The sequence below is a fragment of the Melopsittacus undulatus genome, chromosome 4, assembly GCF_012275295.1.
Source record: "Melopsittacus undulatus isolate bMelUnd1 chromosome 4, bMelUnd1.mat.Z, whole genome shotgun sequence".
In the NCBI taxonomy this organism is placed as follows: domain Eukaryota; kingdom Metazoa; phylum Chordata; class Aves; order Psittaciformes; family Psittaculidae; genus Melopsittacus; species Melopsittacus undulatus.
The window spans coordinates 39,937,199-39,956,806 of NC_047530.1; the positions used below are offsets into that span (position 1 = coordinate 39,937,199).

The 19,608-nt window shown below is 34.9% G+C and overlaps 1 protein-coding gene across 1 annotated transcript in view; it reads right to left on the minus strand.

Moving 5' to 3' along the window:
- AKAP6 (A-kinase anchoring protein 6) overlaps positions 1 to 19,608 on the minus strand; it is a 227,488-nt gene that overhangs the window by 37,383 nt on the left and 170,497 nt on the right. The window contains exons 9-10 of the mRNA XM_031049124.2: positions 14,603 to 14,749; positions 10,956 to 11,180 (exon numbers count right to left, since the gene is read on the minus strand). Of these exons, the coding sequence (XP_030904984.1) occupies positions 10,956 to 11,180; positions 14,603 to 14,749 (372 nt within the window). The remainder of the gene's footprint in view (positions 1 to 10,955; positions 11,181 to 14,602; positions 14,750 to 19,608) is intronic.

Sequence of the window (19,608 nt, forward strand, 5' to 3'; positions counted from 1 at the left end):
AAAAGAAAATGTCACCTAATACGGGAACTCTACTCAGTTGCATACTGCGGGACTTAATCTATACTGAAGCTAAATATTCTATAAGTATGCAGTGAAGTGCAAAAAACAGCAATTGAAAAATGACATGATTAAATGGCACAACATGCAATCATTTGCTCTCAATTATATCAATGTATCTTCTTCATTTCAAGGAGTCAGGCAGAAATATTGTTTTTTAAATGCCTCTATTAAATTGGGCACCAATAATAAAATAGATGAGAGTCCTAATAAGCTCATTTACGTAACATACATCACATACCACAAAACTATTCTCTCCAAACGGGCTTGTTCATAGATTTGTCTCCTGGTTGTCACCAGTCTTGGCTATATTAAAAGATTTTAAAGGCACAAGGCTTGCAGACCATTCAGTGGAAAACCTTTGTACTTAACCCTTGAGACATCTTTAATGTTAATTATGGAAAAAGTATTGATATCATATCTTTGCTGTCACATCTTATTACAATGATGGTCACAACAGATTCTGGAACTGACATTTTAGAAATACTATCTAATTGCAAGGCAGAAATACAGAATGACAGTTTAAAGTAGAATATGACTTATTTCAAAACAGTGAACTGGCTCTTTTTATTTAAAAATCCTACTTTCAATAGCATTACAACCATTAAATTGCTATGTTGATCATTCTCTGCAACTTACTGCTTAGCAAAGTGTTACAATATCTCTCTTACGCTATCTTCCTTGTGAACTGTGTCTGTTTCTACACATACTAAAAATGACAATGAGCAAATAGGAAAAAATGCCTCATTTTTGCACTGTCTCCAAAAATCTATGTAGGCACTTACATTCTACATATAAACAAGTGCTTATGTTAATTAATTCATTTCACTAGCATTAAAAAAAAATGTGGGAATTTGTGTATATTTACAATCGATAATGCAAACACATTTATTAATAAGGTAAATACATTTATTTTAAATGAAATAATTATTTAAAAATAGCTTTCTAAAAGTACCCATGTTCTTTTTCATTTTTCTCTGGAAGTACAATGTATGCATTAAAACCAGTAACAATCCAAAATAGATATTTGTGCATTCATTCCATAAAAGCCACTATTATATCTGTATGACATTTTTTAATTCCTTTGTTCTATTCCTTATGCTTGTTTAAGTACTTCAAAATATTTGTTTGGAAGAATATAGTTCAATGGTCTGTTATTTAGCTCATATTCCCATGTAACTAGTAATACATAATATACTTCTCTTCATAAATTAAAAACACTATTAAAATTCCAGACATATAAAACAATATGAAGATTAAGTTACTATAAAAGAAACTATAATAGCTTACAGATTGCTTGTATCATTACTAAAGCACTGGTATCTATTACAGTGTCTCCCTGGAATAAAGAATGCACTTTTGGCAATAATCTGTTAAAAAAGTGCCCATTATTGTTAAGATACGCCTATCTTAGCTCTAAACTAGTGTGCAATTACAGGAAGGTAACTTTTAAAATAAAAGAAAAACTGTAAATGCATCTTTCTTACTGAAATACAGCATAGTTTTTCCAAGCCTTATTTTTCTCGTGTTTCACATAGAGGATTAACTACATTCATTTTCACACTGAAATATTTTAGAGCTATCTACTACACATGGCAAAGTCGGGGTTAACATGGTTCCAGGGAATAAGCCAAGTCATTGAGACAGAGGAGCCAGACATGATAGCAGTAGGATTCATTTTTCTGGTCTGGCACTGTTTCTGTTTAGAAGTGCCTTTGGTTTGTGCCTTCTTTTCATTCAGTTTGAGAAATTCCCTTACCAGTGAAAAAGATCCAAAGGAAAAATATTGAAAGAAATGACACAATTTGCTAAGGTTTCTTTTTTGCCCACAGAAAATGCTAAAATAAAGGTAGGGAATCAGAAAAGTAGGATAAAGATCAGTACTGTTGTGCTTTTGTAACAAATCCTGAACCACACTACCCAAAAAAGTCATTTGCCTGTAGTGGACATTACACAGTTGAATTTTTTGCCAGAACACCACACTGAGCAGAGTTTCGAATGTGTGTGGAAATTCAAGAGATTAAATTAAGGTACAGGCAGAAACATTATAAAACTAAGTAAGGCGTAAGTTAGGTTCAACTTCCACTTGTTGGGAATTCACTTGGAACTACAGCTTGAAAGAAGTAAAAATGTTTCTCAACATACATCACACACTAGATGGCAAGAAATCCCCTCCAATTGCCTAAACACTTTAGGTATCAGAATTTCAGCCATCTTTAATGAACAGTTAATCTTTAAGAATCTTTAAAGGAAGAACTTCTTTGCATGGATGTACATGAATACTTGTAACCCTCAGGCTGAGGTTCAGATGTTAATATTGTATTTACTCCCTTTCTTAATCTAATTCTCCCACAGATGGTAGACATGCATTTTTGCTGTCCCTGTGCAACAGGCCTTGTATATTCCAAAATGTAGTGAGAGTTTATTCTATTCTGAATTACAGGAAAAAAGACATCCAGCAGTGCATTAGTATTACCTTTTATGGGAAAGTAGCTAACATAATATAAATTAGACTAATCTTGTAGAGTCTTCAGGACAGGCAAAGTGATAGGAAGAAGAAAATAAATACACCTAATGAGTAAGTAAAAAAAATATTTCCTTTGGCTTTTTTCTTGTGTCACTAAAGCAAATTTAGCCTGGATTCAAAAACATACAGCTTGAGCTGCTCTGGGCTAAACAGAGGAAAATATATTATGATGCTTTCATATGTATCTGTATAAACACAAGGACAACAAGCAGGCCTTTCCATAAATGGTTTTCCTCATCTTATTTCAAAAACCCAACACATCCTGAGAATGGATATGTCATTAAAACATAAAATCAAAATTTTCTTTGTTTTGCCATATCTTAATCATAAATATATACACAAACACACACTTTTTGGTTTCTATTCAACTAAAAGTCCTCCACAAGGGAAGTTACTTGCAGCAGAATCAACCAGAGCCAGGCAGCACTGCGATGAGGTAAGTTCACTCATATCTGAAGTAGGCTAGCCTACCTCAGTATCTTACTTGCATAAATAAGTTTTAGGCAAATGTTTGCATAAATATGTTAAATTTAAAATTAGCATTAACTTGCCTCCTGTACAGGGTAGGCAGACATGCTTTTGACATGCACAGTTTAGTGCCAGGGCTACGAGAAGGCTGGAATTAGAGTGAGGACAGAAGGAGGTGATGTGGTTAAGATGAACTGTGAACAGCAGTCAAAAAGCTAAGGGTTGTCAAAAGTCCGGTGTCTGGCTGAGGTGGCTGCTTGTGTACAATGGTCTTAGAGGCTCAGTATTACTCATATTATCACAATTTCAACTGTCTTCCACTGCCTGGATAACAGTATTGGGGTAAGAAGCTTAGGTAGGATGAAAGCAAAGAGAGCACGAAACAGGCTGTCTTTCCTTCACTAAAGCTTAGACTAACATACTGAGGTTCCTCTAATTGTGACTAAAACATGAAAATAAGCATCGCTGTGATAAAAAGAGAGGTGGTGCATTACAAATGACCTTGCATCATCAGCCGCTGGCAAAATGCACAGAAAGCCCACCAGATTAGAGGCCAGGCCTTCAGTTTTATTCTGAAGTGAGGAAATTCATCACTCTCCTAACAGACTGGGAAGGGAATCCTCCTGCAAAGGACAGGATTACACACACATCATTTGGGGGGCTTTTTTCATTGACTTTCTGCAGTAAGCATAATCTAAGGTGTTCTGCTGTCTCCAGTAGTATGTTGCCAGCCTGTAAATCCCATTCCTGACTGACATCTCGTGCTTGTAATACCTAATATACGTGATAAGGATTGCAATAACACTTCAGAATGTATACTGAAGGCCTGCTCTTTTTACACTCATATTCTTCCTCATACTGAATAATATTTTACCCTGCATATAATTCTACTAAAATCAATGGGTTTCCTGGCAGCATGAAATTATTTTTAGTGTGAGTAAAGGTACTAATACAGTCCATAACATTATTCCCTACTGGGACTATGATCTATTAACTTACTTGCAAAGATGAAACTTGGGAAATCTGTCCAGTACTGAAACCAAAATTAGGCAATGGTCTACTAGGCCAATGATCCACCAATTAAAGAAAAACCTTGTTAGTAGGATTTAATGGCTCCAGAGAACACCATTCAATCAATAATCCACTAATACTGGAGAGACTTGCAACTGAAAATGCAATCCTATGGCTCCAAAGAGGCAGTTATAGACAATCAAGTAAATTGTACAATCACATGCAGTAGTACAAAGTAGACCTTAATGGAGACAGGACAGTGATTTTTTGTTAAATCTCTTATATTTGCAGTCCACACTGAAACCTAAAAATAGCTCCTAGGCTGATCTCCACCAAAAGATGTTGTACAGTGTACTGCTGCATCTGACCTTGCTGAACAAAAGGCTCATCTGGTTAGTACAGTAACCACCACACCAAACCCCAGCCTTAGTTCAGGAGCCCATTGCCACTGTTGAATCAGGAGTGCATGCAGGTAGTTTATGATACCTCTGTGGAACTCTGCAGCATGTCAGATCTAACCATCCCTGGTGGCTAAATCTTGTGTCTTTCTTTCCCTCAGTAAAAGGAGCACTTGTGGGCAAAATGGCTTCAGACAACCAGATAGTGTTTATGATTAATTTTGAAATTTTGATTAATAAAAAACTAAGAATCAAGGTAAAAAAACATCAGAGAATTCATAGTTCAAGCTTCACAGTCCAAATGGGATGATGGAATGAAAGCTGCTATCTCAGATGGGATACTTAGTCCTAAATAATAGGGATATTTAATAATAGGGATATTTAGTCATAAATAATGAAAGTCCAGAGGAGGGCCACGAGGATGATCAGGGGACTGTAGCACCTCCCATATGAAGACAGGCTGAGAAAGCTGGGGCTGTTCAGCCTCGAGAAGAGAAGGCTGCATGGAGACCTCATAGCAGCCTTCCAGTATCTGAAGGCAGCCTGTAAGGATGCTGGGGAGGGACTATTCATTAGGGACTGTAGTGATAGGACAAGGGGTAATGGGTTCAAACTTAAACAGGGGAAGTTTAGATTGGATATAAGGAAGAAATTCTTTACTGTTAGGGTGGTGAGGTACTGGAATGGGTTGTCCAGGGAGGTTGTGAATGCTCCATCCCTGGCAGTGTTCAAGGCCAGGTTGGATGAACCCTTGGGTGATATGGTTTAGTGTGAGGTTTCCCTGCCCATGGCAGTGGGGGTTGGAACTTGATGATCTTAAGGTTCTTTCCAACCTTAACTATTCTGTGATTCTATAAATAAGAACTATAAATTGTATTAGTGTTCCCTTAAAAAGAGGGAGCTTATTGAAACACAAACTGAACTTTCTTTCAGTAAGCAATAAGCATATTAAATTAAAATTTGAAATACATTTGAGTATAGTAAGTATTTGAGTACTCTTTCTGTGTGTATATGTAGTACTGAGCATTGATATTTGAGTATATTAAAATCAAATTAGAGCTATAAACCCATATATTGTACTAGGGCCAAACCCTCATATTTTTTGAAAAAAAGTATGTATCACTGGTAAAGAGGTGGCTTCTCATTTAAGCAGTCTACAAAACTGCTGCTTTAGGTTGGTGGGTCATGTAAATTCAGTCTGTGTTTTCTCCAAACCATTGTAAGTGGCATTAGGCTACATTTGACTTTGGAATCCTACCTCTTTTTTCATAAGATTTAATACTGTATGCCTTCCTGTTTGTTAAAATTTAATCCAAACAAAAATTAGGTAAACATTTCTTCATCTGTGAAAAAATGTAGGGCTCTCTCTTTTTGAGAAATTTATTAAAATTATTACTTTTTTCTGTATAATCCTAGGGGTATAAAAAGGATTAAAACCTGCTTGAGTTCTTTTGGACTTTCTATTGGAAACTGTTTTGCATACTTTTGTTACATGCATATTGACTTTCTGTAATTCTCTGATTGCAGTTCTGCCATGAACATCATTCCAAAAATTGTAAAGGGTCCAAAATGCAGCAGTGAAAGCAATTCCTGGCACCTGCAGGAACAGCCATAACTTTTCTCAAGTCTATAAGTTTCCAAACCATTACTCAAAATTAACACTTTTCTTTGATTTCAGTTTGGCCATAAACTTATATGCTCCCAAACTGATTTTTGTTTTATTTCATAGAATTAAATTTAACTGAACTGTTTGCTAGATGTACAGTGCTGACTCTTATGCAAACTTTTCAGTTAAAACGAAAAGCATCATAAGCACTGATCAACTGACCGATTATTAATTACCAGTGCAACCTATATGGTTTAATCAGAAATTTCAGTTGCTTTGGCTGTTGGAGAAATTAGAGATGAAAAAGACTTTTTTTTAATGACATTGCATCATCTAGTAGGCTCAGTCACAAATTCAGTGGAAGATGAAAGCACACAATTCTGAGTCTAGTCATTAGAAATAGTTACAAGCATCAGATAATTTATACTGTTTACAAGGCAAACAAATGACTACAAATACTACTAGCTATGGAATTCAATAGACCATTGACTTTCAGAAATATTAGATGAGAAAACATTTTCAACATTTCTTGGTACAAATAAGCAGTCTGATTTCTTTAATGAATACATTGACTGAAGTCAATGAGAACCACAAGCTTTCAGTACTGCTGAAATTCAGGTCTCTCTGTTTTAAAGGCCCATACACAGATTCAGGAAACAGGTATGACAACATATATAACATGTTGCTTATTGCTTAATATAAAAACAGATCAGAAAAAGTATGTGAAATGGCATTTTTTTGTTGCCAAAGAACTCCATTTAGCAGAAAACCTCTGCTAAAATCCTGTTCTGTACAGGAAAATCCTGTTCCTTCTCCAAGTTTGAAGGGGAAGGAGAAGCGGATCCTTTATAAATCTTGCTACTGAAAGCAACAGAGATGGCCCCACTTCTACACAACTGAGAAGAGATTCTGAGATGAACAGATACTTAAAAGTCTAAGCATGCTCTTGAGTAGCTGGTCTGTGAGCCAAAGCCATAACTAACACCTTTTTTGATGCTGTTGGGTCATTTCTCAATACTGAACACAAAGTCTCATTTCTCAATACTGAATACAAAGTCTTAAGTTTTACTGCAAGTGACAAAAATATATAACTAATTATTTAGGCTCCCTTGCAGTCTTTCATAGGGCATTTTGCTGAGAAAAAAAAAAAAAAGCTTGCTTTCTGAAGTCTTAGACACAAAAGCAAATGTGGCAGAACGCTACTACTTACAAGCCAACAGGCACACAAATTTTTGGCTAAACCTTAATCAACTGGAATTTACAAAAACTTTCACGAAAGAATGTGAAATCTTTTTATTATTGTCCCTTGTTCTTTCCTGCTTCAAATCTCTCCTGACCCACAAAACTGCCATACATCATTAGGTTAGGAAATCAGTTGTGCCTGCTATTAGTCCCATGACATCAGGTCCCTCAGCTGCTAGAATTATGTGTTTATCTGAAAATCTTGTATTTCATTTAAAAAGTATGTTTCTAGTCCTGCTCGATGTTTTTGTGAAAAGCTAGAAAATATGAACTTGAGGGACTCAAAACACAGAACAGAAATAAAAAGGTTGAATAAATAAAATAAACGTATATTTGTAGCAATTAAGACCTCATTAAAGTAAATCTCTTGATTTTCTTAGTTCAGATTCATGCTTTTTTTTCTGTCTTGCAACAGAAGAAAACAAGACAGGGGTAAAAGACTCATACTGACCCTTTTACAGCTGAGCAACATGTATTCACTCTTTCCCTCTCTAGACAGGTGCCCAGCTGAGGCTACACTTGGAAGCTCACTTAATTCTGCTGGGGAATGGCCAGTAAGGGTCACTACAGACTGGAGCAAACTTTGTGCCTCTTCTTCGTAACTAAACACGAAAATTTCTGAGGCAGCCAGGGGTACTAAATACTGATGGAATGAGTAACAAATTGGCTCTGCAGATGAGGTGCATGTTGTGTTGCCCAGAGACCACTGGGCTGACCAATGTATACCACATAGTTTCCACAAAATCCATAAAAATTGGACCTTACATAAGCTGTGTAATGACCTTAACTAAAAATATTCTAGTAATTCTAATACTTAAATATGATAATAATAATGGAAAAAAACCTCGGCTACACATACACAGCAGGATTTGAATTTCAAATATAAACAAGAAACAATGGTAAATACAAGGAAGCAGACTCTTTTAATCACATATGAAAATAGAATATACTAAGAAGTAACTTAGACGAAGGAAGGAAGGGCTGCCCTGTGGTTAGTGACAAAGGTTAGGGTCACTGTAGCGGGGTTCTATACTAACACACCCTCCATGAAAACCTGGAAAAGTCACTTAATCTCTGTGCATTTTATTTCTCCCATTTTTTAAAAGGGATAATAATACCTAACTTAAAGGTTTAGTGGGGCTTAGTTCATTAATGTTTGTACAGCATGTACAGCTCATTGACTGGATAGTACTATAGAAATGCTAAATATTATTACAAAGGAATATCCCAAAAGAAAGGCAACGCATTAGCACATTCTTTAATAAAAAAGAACACTTAAATTAATACAGTATGATTTCTTTTATGAAAGAAAACAAAGAATTCAAAATAATTTCCTACTCGTGAATTTAGCAATCCCTCTTCTCACCACATTGTTCTCATCATGGGTCCCAATTGCATGCGAACTATACATTCAATTCATCCTCCAATTGCAAAATTAAAGTAAAGCACCTGAAAAATGGAATTACTGTTTTTCCTAAGGCATAAGTGTAATTTCAAACATAACATTATGGTATGAACATCAATGGCACTATTGAGTTTATTTTATTAAAAAATGTTTCTCTGTGTACAGTGGCTATGTGTATAATTGGGATGGTGCAGCACAATACACTTCCATTAAGAAACAACGATTCACTTACCACAGTGAAAGCAGTAATAAGATTAAATTCTTAAGTTAAGTGGAAAGTAAGTCAAACTAAACCCCAGCAGGTTTCCTACTAGTAGCATAGCTAATGTTTTTGAAAATGTTCTAAATGTTCTTTCTCAAATATATGTATTATACATTGCAGTATTGTTAATTATATCCATTTTCTCTTTTATACACTTCCCCAGGAGATCAGTGAAGAATGGAAAACTTACTTATAGTGGATTTCAGATTTAATGAGACAAAGATGGTTTAATATATATGACAAAGTGATGTGCTCTCACCATATTTGATAGGTAATTATTTTTTATACTCTAATGGTTACCATTTTGAAAATAATTAATGTATTATTTATGTAATTAATAGATAATCAACCGAGTAATGAAATACTCTGGTTACATCATGGTGGGTGGTACTATGCAGTTTAACATCTCGAGAGCTCTTGGCATGACATCATGTCATATATATTAATAGATTTCATTTGAGATATTTATGCACATTCCAAGTACATAAGTAACATTTACATGGTATTTATGTTCTTATATACATAAACATATATTTAAAAACAAGTTTGTCTGAAATTAAGATTTTTTTAATCCATAGTTACGCATTTAAATAAATGCCATAATTTTCCTCATAAGTAAAAAGCATCCAGTATTTTCTATGGACAATGTGGATCTACAGTTGTGAAGTTCTTCAGGTCTATCAACAGTACTTTAATATCATTAGCTTTGAAGTATGTTTATAGGAAAAAATGAAATCAGCATAATTGTTCCTCCATTAGCAGAAGACCACAAATCATCAAAAAAGCCCCAAAACCAAACCCAGATGTCAGAGATTAAAATTGTAGTCAAATAGACATGCTCAGGAACCTGAAAAAAACTACACCAACTTTATCCACATTGACCCAACTTTCACTCAAATCCTCATGATTTGAGAAGAAAGAGTTAAGGAATGACAAATTGGGAAGACAGTAATTTTTCTGCAGTTGTTTTCTTGAATGCTTGTACAAAAAAGCATGTTTAGAAGTGCTTGCAATGTGCCCTTTGAGGTATTTAGTAAACAGTCCATCCACTTAAGAATGCTGTTGCCCTAGGCACCCTGATATACTAACAGAAGAGAAGAACCTCTTTATACCTCTAAAGCTCAACAATTACTAAGATTCCTTTCTTATTCTTTGGTCAAAGGTCACTTGCAAAGTAAAGCAACCTGTAATGATGATTCAGGTGAGAGTTTATTTAGAAGTGATAGCTATGTACACAAGAAAATCACAAGGTTTTACCAGGTTTGTTTACTAACTTAATAGCCCTCTTTCCTAAATGGTCCCGCTACTTTTGGGGAATGGAACAAAACATACAACCTCCATTAATACAGTTGCAAATCTGAATGCTGGCCTTCAGTTGAAGGAGCTTATTCATCTGAATATTAGTATTGTGACTACAATTCTTTTCTCTCCTTTCCATAAATCTTCAGGCTTAGGCTTGAGATGTGGCCTAGATTAATGCAAATCTCACAGTGTATATGTCTTTTTTTCACATATCTATTCACCACAACTTTTAATATTTTCTCATGTATGCTAAATTTATATCTCTAAAAGTGAACCTGAAATAGGCTATTCTTGACTCATACGTGCGAAGAAAGTGGCCAATAAATTCATGGTCACACAGCACATTGATTAATTTAACCGATGTAGGGAGTGAAATTCAGAATGAAGGTTTTCATTACAAAACTCAGCTTTATAGTGAACTAGAATGAAAGAACACTATTGCTTTTCAATTATGGTGTGATTAGCCCTCTAACACACTTTTCTGCTCAAAGTATTACGAATAAACATTATTTTAAAGATTCAATAAACTCTACACAAATGAACACATAGCACATAAATGAAGGTGAACATATGAATATGATTACAAATGTACATGTACATTATATTATGTATAAGATAAATATTTTATCCTTCCATAAAGACGAGTCTCTCTATGAAAACTATGGGTTTTTTATTACCTTAAAATATTGCAGTTGTTTCTCAGCATTCATTGTTCCTTCATTTTCTTGTCTCAGACAGGAATTGAAGATGAAAAGCTCTGTATCTCTCAGCCACCCTTTCAGCTCTTTGATCCTGACCTCCAGCTGCCTTACCAGGCTGCCGCTTTCAGGCGAGAGCAGGTCACGTGGACCTAACCCACTGTGCCCTACCATTGTGTCTTGGATCTTCTCTCCTAGGGTTTTCTAATGCATCAGATAAAGAAAACATAGATTAGTCTTATGCACCAAAACATATACAGGTTAATGTGCAACAAGAAGCATCTGTTAGATGACTGGAGATGTGGTTTTTTAAATAATTACTATTAATATCAATCAATTTCATTCTTTGTTTCCTTGTTTCAATCAATTTCATTTTTGTATCCTTGTTTCTGACTCATGCTGTTCTCTCTGGGTCACTGACTTTGATGTGAGCATGATAAATCAGTGTTTATTAAGAGCAACTATGGACAGAGGAGACAAAATGGTACATAACTTTGTAAGGCAGGTACTCTCCAGAATTTGCCCGTAACTTTAGACGCTTATGACCAGAGAGTTAGTTGCTTCTAGGAAACAACAGATACTATGACAAGCACTGAGTTCACCAAACTCTTATCATCTTACCATCTAAGTTTTTTGGGGAAAACACTGAAATACCAAATTATTTTTTTGAGGTATAAACTGCCAAGTCATAGTTTCCAAACTTGCAGCCCTGAGGTTGCATATAGGAGCAGTTACGTCACAAAAGAGCTGGTTTGCTTTTAAAAGTGGATGAACTCATTCAGAAGCCAATAAGCTAGAAACTGCAAAGCCTCAATGTGCCTGAACATCAGGCCAATTATTTAGGCAACTAAATTCAGATTTAAGTTCTCCATGTTAAGCATCCACTTTAAAAATAATGGACCAAAATAAACATTCACCTCTGATCGCTAATGAAACTAATTTACTACAGCTTTTCAAACTAGTATTTCTAATAAAAGAACCACTGAATAACACTTTGATAGTGGACGCTGTGAGCATAATGAATATTCTGAAGAGGCTAGGGATAGAAAGTTACCTTCCTTTTCAGTATTTTGAAAGGCAGTCTTTTAACATCACAAGGGAGATATGCTGTTGCCTTTTTCTATGCCAAGCAGTATTTTATCTGACCTATAAGAGGCTGTCAGACTGACACTTATTATAAGCACTAGATCTGTGTTACTGATTGCAGAATATCGAATATACACTGACAATCACATCCAATAACCTTTTAAACTGATAATTAGCAGTGGTTAATTGTTGTAACATGAAGATACAGTTTTAGGTGACCTAGTATGGCTGTCTGATGAAAATAACTGCTTTAGAAAGTTACTGGAATATAATTTATAACAATAAAATTACCTTCCAAAAAATAAGCTTTAAACCAGAAAAAATATAGACCAGCAGACATTAATCTACTATGTGGTATTCTGTAAATAACATCTTTTGGAGATCATAACAGGCATGCTTTCTTGGCAACACCCTTCTATTTTCATGGTGCAAATATTGATAATTTGAAGACCCTCGGTGGAATCCAGAGCTAGCTATTGTTTTTATGCTGTAACAAAAGTAGCAGCAGGAGGTGAAATCAATGCCCTTGGAGGGTAGGGTCACAAAAAAGAATTTATTGCCACTTTTTTGTTCTGGAACAGTTTGCAATCATAAATTCTTCATAAACAGAATACTTCAGAGAATGGTCCGTCTTCATAAATATACGACAGAGGACATCAATTTCATTTAATTCACAATTTGTGTCAGCACAGCAGATGCCAATGCCTGCCTTGATAGGGTTGTTTAATATGCAATTGAGACAGAGTAATATTCAGCACAGGGGACAAAATTTCACAGATTAAACTGTACGCACCACTGACATTTCATTCTAATGTATTTCCATTCCACACTGTTCACCTTAGATGAAAGTAATATTAAAAACCATATCCCTCTATTTTACCATTGTTAGAAGTTAAAATCCTTGTCTTTAATTTTTTTCATGCCAATTAAAATGTAATCATGCCAATTAAAACAGTGTGCCTAGTGCTGTTAGTTTCTGCAGAGGTTTTTATTAAATTAAACAAAACTCTATCAAACTCTACTTATTATTCATGAAATTGCATTTAGCAGGAAAACTGTTATAGTTATATTTTATTTTTCTGTAAATGCTGAAATTTAATCCAGAGGTATGTTTTAATTTTAACATACTGAGAAGTGGAGGGCTTTTTTTTTTTTTTTTGAAACAGAGTATTTCTAGATTTTTAGACTTATGATCAGTTACTTATCTCATAGTTTTATGTCCCGCCAGCTCTAACCAGAGCCACTGACTTAATCTGATTAAATATACTGCAAATCACAAATGTAAGGCCTAAAACTGAAATTACTTTTAAAAAACAAGTTGTCATGACCAGAAAGAATAGGTTAATAAGTTCAGTTTTATCAGTAAATTTATTAATATTCCAATAGTTTTAAAATGTTTGTGGTGATGCAGAAGATTAAAATTAAAAAGTAATAAGCTCACTAATAATAAGGCAACTTTGTTACAATTTGCATATTTAGAGAATCTAGTGATTAGAAATAACCATGCTGAATCAAAAAGCCCCCCCCACCTTCTAAAAAGGCTAATGCATTACCAAATAAACTAAAGTGACACAAGTCAGTATATAAAATGCTGTTGGCAGGTTGCATGTATAGCTCACTTGCAACATATTAGAATATTTTTTTAAACTAAGATAATAGCATGCAAAATTATGCAATGTAACTCTATTGCTAATATCACACATCTATAATTAATCATTTAAAGTAATTTATAAATTTATCTTACCCTTGATTTGAAGTGAAGGCAATTAAGGAGAGAAGTGGATGGAAAAATATATAGTTTGACCTCTCTCTCTCTCAGCTGTTTTACAACAATAAGACAATAGTGTCTCCTGCACAATGCCATCACTGGTCTCTGGGTAACAGAATCACTATATTGCTTTTTTTGCCAGATTATTGTATCTCACTCTTTGGCTGAGACCCAGCCTATCATAGCGTGAAATGAATTACATGAAACTTTTTTGGCTTTTGTCAAAAGTGAGCTGAATACAGCAGCATGAAACATAACCTGTATTCTTAGCTTCAGGTATTCAGATTTGCTGTGAATCTGTATATTTGTTTTTGAGCCGTCAGTGTGACCTGAAATATGCAGTGACAACCCCACTTTTCATCTTAAAGGTATAGTAAATAGTTAAACAGTAGATGTCTCTAACATGTAACTTCAGAATAAATTCTATTAACATTCACTCAAGCATGACAGTCAGTGTATATCAGATATACTGCATTATAGTTGACTTGGTTCATACCCATAATACATGGCATATTTTACTTACATTTTTTATGTATTAAAGAACCAAAATTATTAAAGTCAGACAGGAGACAAGCATGGAATAAAAGAAAAATCAACAGAAGAGGAAAATACTATGGAGTTTTTATAATAGCATGAGTAGCTTGTTTGAAATGTACGTGGTGAATTGAAAGAGAGAGATATTTGTGCCTCAAATTAGAAATCAGACAGACAGCGTACTTCAACACACAAAAATGTACACATAACCTACAAACAGTAATAAAAATGCAAATACCCCAAGCAGTTCCCATTTTTCATTAATTGAATCCACTTTTTCAAGGAGATCACTTGGTAGTAAAACACCACTTTTCTTCAGAGCTTCAACCTTACTAAGCAGTTCCATCTTTTTCGGGTGCCTGATTGACATTTCTACATTGTATCTCTAAAATGAAAAGAAATAGGTAATATTAGCAACTGTGAAGTGTTTTCTTTATGTAAAAATAAACTTTAATTCTATGTGCCCAGTTATGATCATGCTCACTATGTCATTTTTAATTTTTTTTTAATTTTTTTTTAAGCATAAGCCTTGTTGTGACACATCTTAAGAGATTTAGGTACCAAGCACGTAGCCTGCTGGGTGACGTATCTATGCAGGCAGTTAGCAATTGATTACATACAGTAATGTTCACTCACAATATTCGCTTGTGCAGTAGTATTCACTAAGACTCTGAAGCTTGATCTGCCTTTGTTTCATTCAAGTCAGAGGTGTCTTATTTTTCAAATATGCTACTTCAGCAAGTAACACTGAGTGTCTCCATTAAAACAAAAAAGTAAACCCCAAACCAAAACAAAAAACCCCACAAGCACTTTCCCCCAAAAAATCAAGGAAATAGTTTCATAATTATGTTTCCTATAAAGTTTATTTCTTCTTTCTCTCATTGTGGATTTTGTTTCATATAGCGGCCTGAAATGCTATTACACATGAAAACGTGAGAGTTCCACCTTAGAAAAACAAGTAGACACAACTCCTTTACAACACAATATCAGTAACTCGATTTTTATTGCATCAACCAACAGGAACAGTGAAATGCCACACAAACAAGAACAGCCACAATGTTCATAGAGTCCAATAGTTTTTTCAAGCTGAAATTACCTTTTATTTACTGCACTGTTATTTATTGTTAAAAAAAAGGGAGGCAGGGGGGGAGGGGACAACAACAGAGAAAACAGGAATAAAACCAGAAGCTTCTTTCAAAATGACTATAATACAACTTTCTAAATATTTCAGCTGTATATTACTTATATACTCTATAAAAACGTATTCTAATCTACAGACACATCAACAGATAAATCTCTTTAAAATCTGTATTCTCTGAAAACTGGTGTAAGTATTAAATATAATAGTTACTATAATGATAAATTATATTTTAGTAACTGGTACAGCATATAAAAATAAAATTTAACAGAGGCATCCACTCATATACATAACCTACATATAGTTAATTCCTTCTCCTTCTTATGTATAAAACACTCATAGTATTAAAATTTCTGATATGGCCAAAAATGTACCTTTTACTGAAAGAAAAGAGTTCAACACATATTCTTAAAAAGGTGTTTACAAGACATACATAAATTATGCATAGCTATTAGCAAATTGCATCCTAAACATTAAGCTTTCTTTGCTTCAAATTCAGCCAAGAAAACTGCAATAGCAGCTCATACTGAAAATACTAATAACTGGGATAAGTATAAAAAATTAAACTAGAATAAGGAATGTTTAAAACATGGGTGCCTTTGCCAGATCCAAGAACATGCTCTGCAGGAAAACAAAGCAAAAATACAATTGGAGACAGCTTAAAGAAAATAATAAAGGTGTGAAATCACTGTTTCAGCTAACAGGTCCTCAGCATTTCCATGCATATGTTTGCATATTGTTAGTTTCATATTTTAATCTCTCATTTACACAACACATGCACATCATTTGTATTATGTAAACTTCAGCAAATATTAGTCATTTGTGGATCATAGAGCAAATGTTTTAAATGAGGTGATTTAAACCATTTCTCATTATTAATGAACACTGATCAGGTGTCTGCGTATCCAAAATTGCATGAATATGCATGGTAAAACACAAGGAATTGTTTATAAAGAACTTGCCTTTTGCTACTTGGTGTGCTGGGGCTAACATTTTAGAAATGTACAACAGTAGCTATCAACCAGGCTTGGCACTAGGGAACTGGATCCGCCAAGAGGCAACACCATTTTATTGGACTAAAATGTTCAACAAGTATGCTTCTTGGTGCTGTATTATTGCCTTTTCAGCTAGAATGGTTACTGGAGGAGATTACAATCTTCTTTATGTAATCTGATTTCTATTTAAAGATGATATAGCTGAAAAGGATTTGCATAATTATTTCCATAAGTACATGTAATATCAAGGCGAATCCAGAGTCCAATTTGCTAAGCACAGAAATACAGTTCGTGCGACTCCTTTTCTTTTGTCAAGTGAATTAATAGACTGAGGGAGTCCTCTAGCTGTGTGACACTGGTGCAGGCACAGCTAGTTAACACTCATCACCTATTCTGGGCTGGCAGCTGCTGCTGCCAGGACTGGGGCTGAGAATATTCCTGGACACTGCAGGACTGCTAAAGAAATGAAACACAGTGCATGTTTCTAACTACAATGCTCTTGTTAACATAGAAACAGAAGATGTTTCATTTAATTTTGGACTAGATAAAACGATTCAGTGCAGCATACTCCAAATAGTGTGACAGATGTTATAAAAGGTTATTACATTAAAAAAATAAACTAGATTTTATGCACATGCTCTGTCTTTGTCACCATGTAGCCTACTGTATAAACAATCATGATGAAAGTGCTGATTGATAGAAAATGCATTATACTGTAACTGTAAAAGATCAAAGAATTCAGTTCATTACTGGGTGTATTGGTATGTGTCTGAGTCAGTACTGTTTCCCTCTTGGATATTTAACATGCAGTGTGTATTTTAAGTTAGGGGAAGAGCTTAATGTACAGGAGGTACAGTTTGAGAACTGATAGCACGAGATGCTATTGCTAATGCTATTTTTTAATCCATTAAACACCTACACTCTAAGCAGTTGCAAGGAAAAATTAGTTACCAGCTCTATCAGTACTGCACAACCCTAGTCTGGTAGGACTACTTAATCCTGTGCTGAGAAGATAATTTAATCTTCAGATTCATTCTTTCCTCAGCTTTAAGTGAGCAAAGGCTGCTCCATTGTGACAGGCTGTGGATGCTATGATATAGATTGCTGTTTAATAGCCAAAAATGCGATTAAGGAAGTTAGTCACAGGTTTCTTGCGACAGCCACAAAAAGAAATAAACGAGTAATATGCAATTTCTCACTACACCTGTCATATTAAAAAACTTGGGAAAAACCCCAAACAACAACAACATACTGGAAAATCCTGCAAATATTTACAACATGATTAGCTGTGGGCATGCATGGCTGATTTTGTGTTCCTGAAGCCCCTTAAAAGAAATACAAAACATTGTTATGTAAGTTAAAGAATTTTGTCTCTTTATTACTTTGCACTCAATACCAGCATACAATCAATATTTCCCAAAGGACAAATAGTGGAATTAAAAAAAAAAAAAAAAAAAAAGGGAGTAGCATTTAGCTGTGAATGAGTTTGGCAAAAATATCTAAACCATGAGAAGTTGAATTCCAAAACAAAGCAAGTTAAAACCTTACTTCCCCTGATAAAAATATTCCAAGGAATGCATGCATGCTTGATTGAGACACTTTTTTTGACACTTTATACTAAACTGTGCCTTTTCCCCCCCTTTTTTCTTTAAAAAAAATTATATAAAACATTTTTTGTGTGAAAAATCACACCCGAAAATTCTGCCCAAATGGAGACTGGAACAATGCCTTGTAACAGTGTTAATTGTCACCATGGAAACCAGAAGAATAAGCCATTTTGAAACTGGTATAGAAGGCACACATTGAGCAACTCAAGCATTTTTCAGCCTCCCTCAGTGTTAAGGAACAAGATGCCTAGTCACTGAGAGGTCAGAGAAAGAAATCATCATGAAAGGTTTGTAGATGTGCACTGTCTGGTAAACAATAAAAAAATCTGTACACAGTTAACAACCCTGTAAGACTGCGCACTGCATCTTTCAGAAAGAGAAACATCACAAAAAGATGATCGGGATTGGGGTGCGGATTCCACCCCTTGCGCAAAACTTTAGGGCAATATTATGCGAACCTTGCCCCTAAAGCTCCCTGGGAATTCTGTTGTTGTAATAAAACTTCAGAAAAGGAAAAAAAAAAAAAAAAGCCTGCATGATGGAATTCAAAATAATTCTCTAAAAGCACACAGAGAGATTAAGACATCCATTGTAAGACTTTTGTATGGTGCTTCTGTTGGTTATAGTGAAAAGAGACTAGACATACTGAACACACAGTGGAGCTATGGCTACAAAGTACAGAAGAATTAAGCCAGTGAACTTTCTCCATTATTGGAATAAGGGTGTGCTATTTGTAGATGTCCGGCATTCCATCATTTACACACTAACAAAGTATCTTCAGTCAAATAGCACTGTATAATATACAACTGAGATCGGGACTGAGTGACCAGCAATTTGAGTTTTACCTGGATTGGATTTTTAAATTTTAAAACCTTGCCTGTGGGGGGTTTTCCAGTGCTGCAGATATGAATACATGCACACACATGTTCAGTGTCTGTATGAGCATGCATCATCAGTGTTGGCACACATTTGCAAAATATACTCACTGCATGCATAAAATTGAGTAAAGAACACTCTGCAAGCAATTCACCAAATATTCAACATAAATATACATAAACATATAGCAATGCACATATAGCAATATTTGTCCATCATGCCTTCACACACATTCTCACTGCTTTCTGGATGTTTGCACTCCTCATGCTAGGCTTCATGGTGGCCCCTTAGGAAGCCCATGCCTAATGCCATTCAGTGATGAACAAAGAGTCTTTTTATTCCAAAGTCCAGGGTCCAAAGCTCAGCTGTATACAAGCAAAGTGAAGGAATCTGCTAGAGGCCAGCCTACACTTCACAATAGCTCTTAATGCTTCTACCTTTTTGGTGTTATCAGTGTGAAACATTTTAGAAACCATCCAGAAACTAGGTTATATTTCTTACACTGTCAATAGCACTAGAACCTCTGGACAACATTCAAGATCTGGGCTGACTGATCTGTCCAGATAAATAGCAGTTGCTGTTTCTTGCAAACTTTATGTATTTCACTATTAGCAATTTATGGCAAATA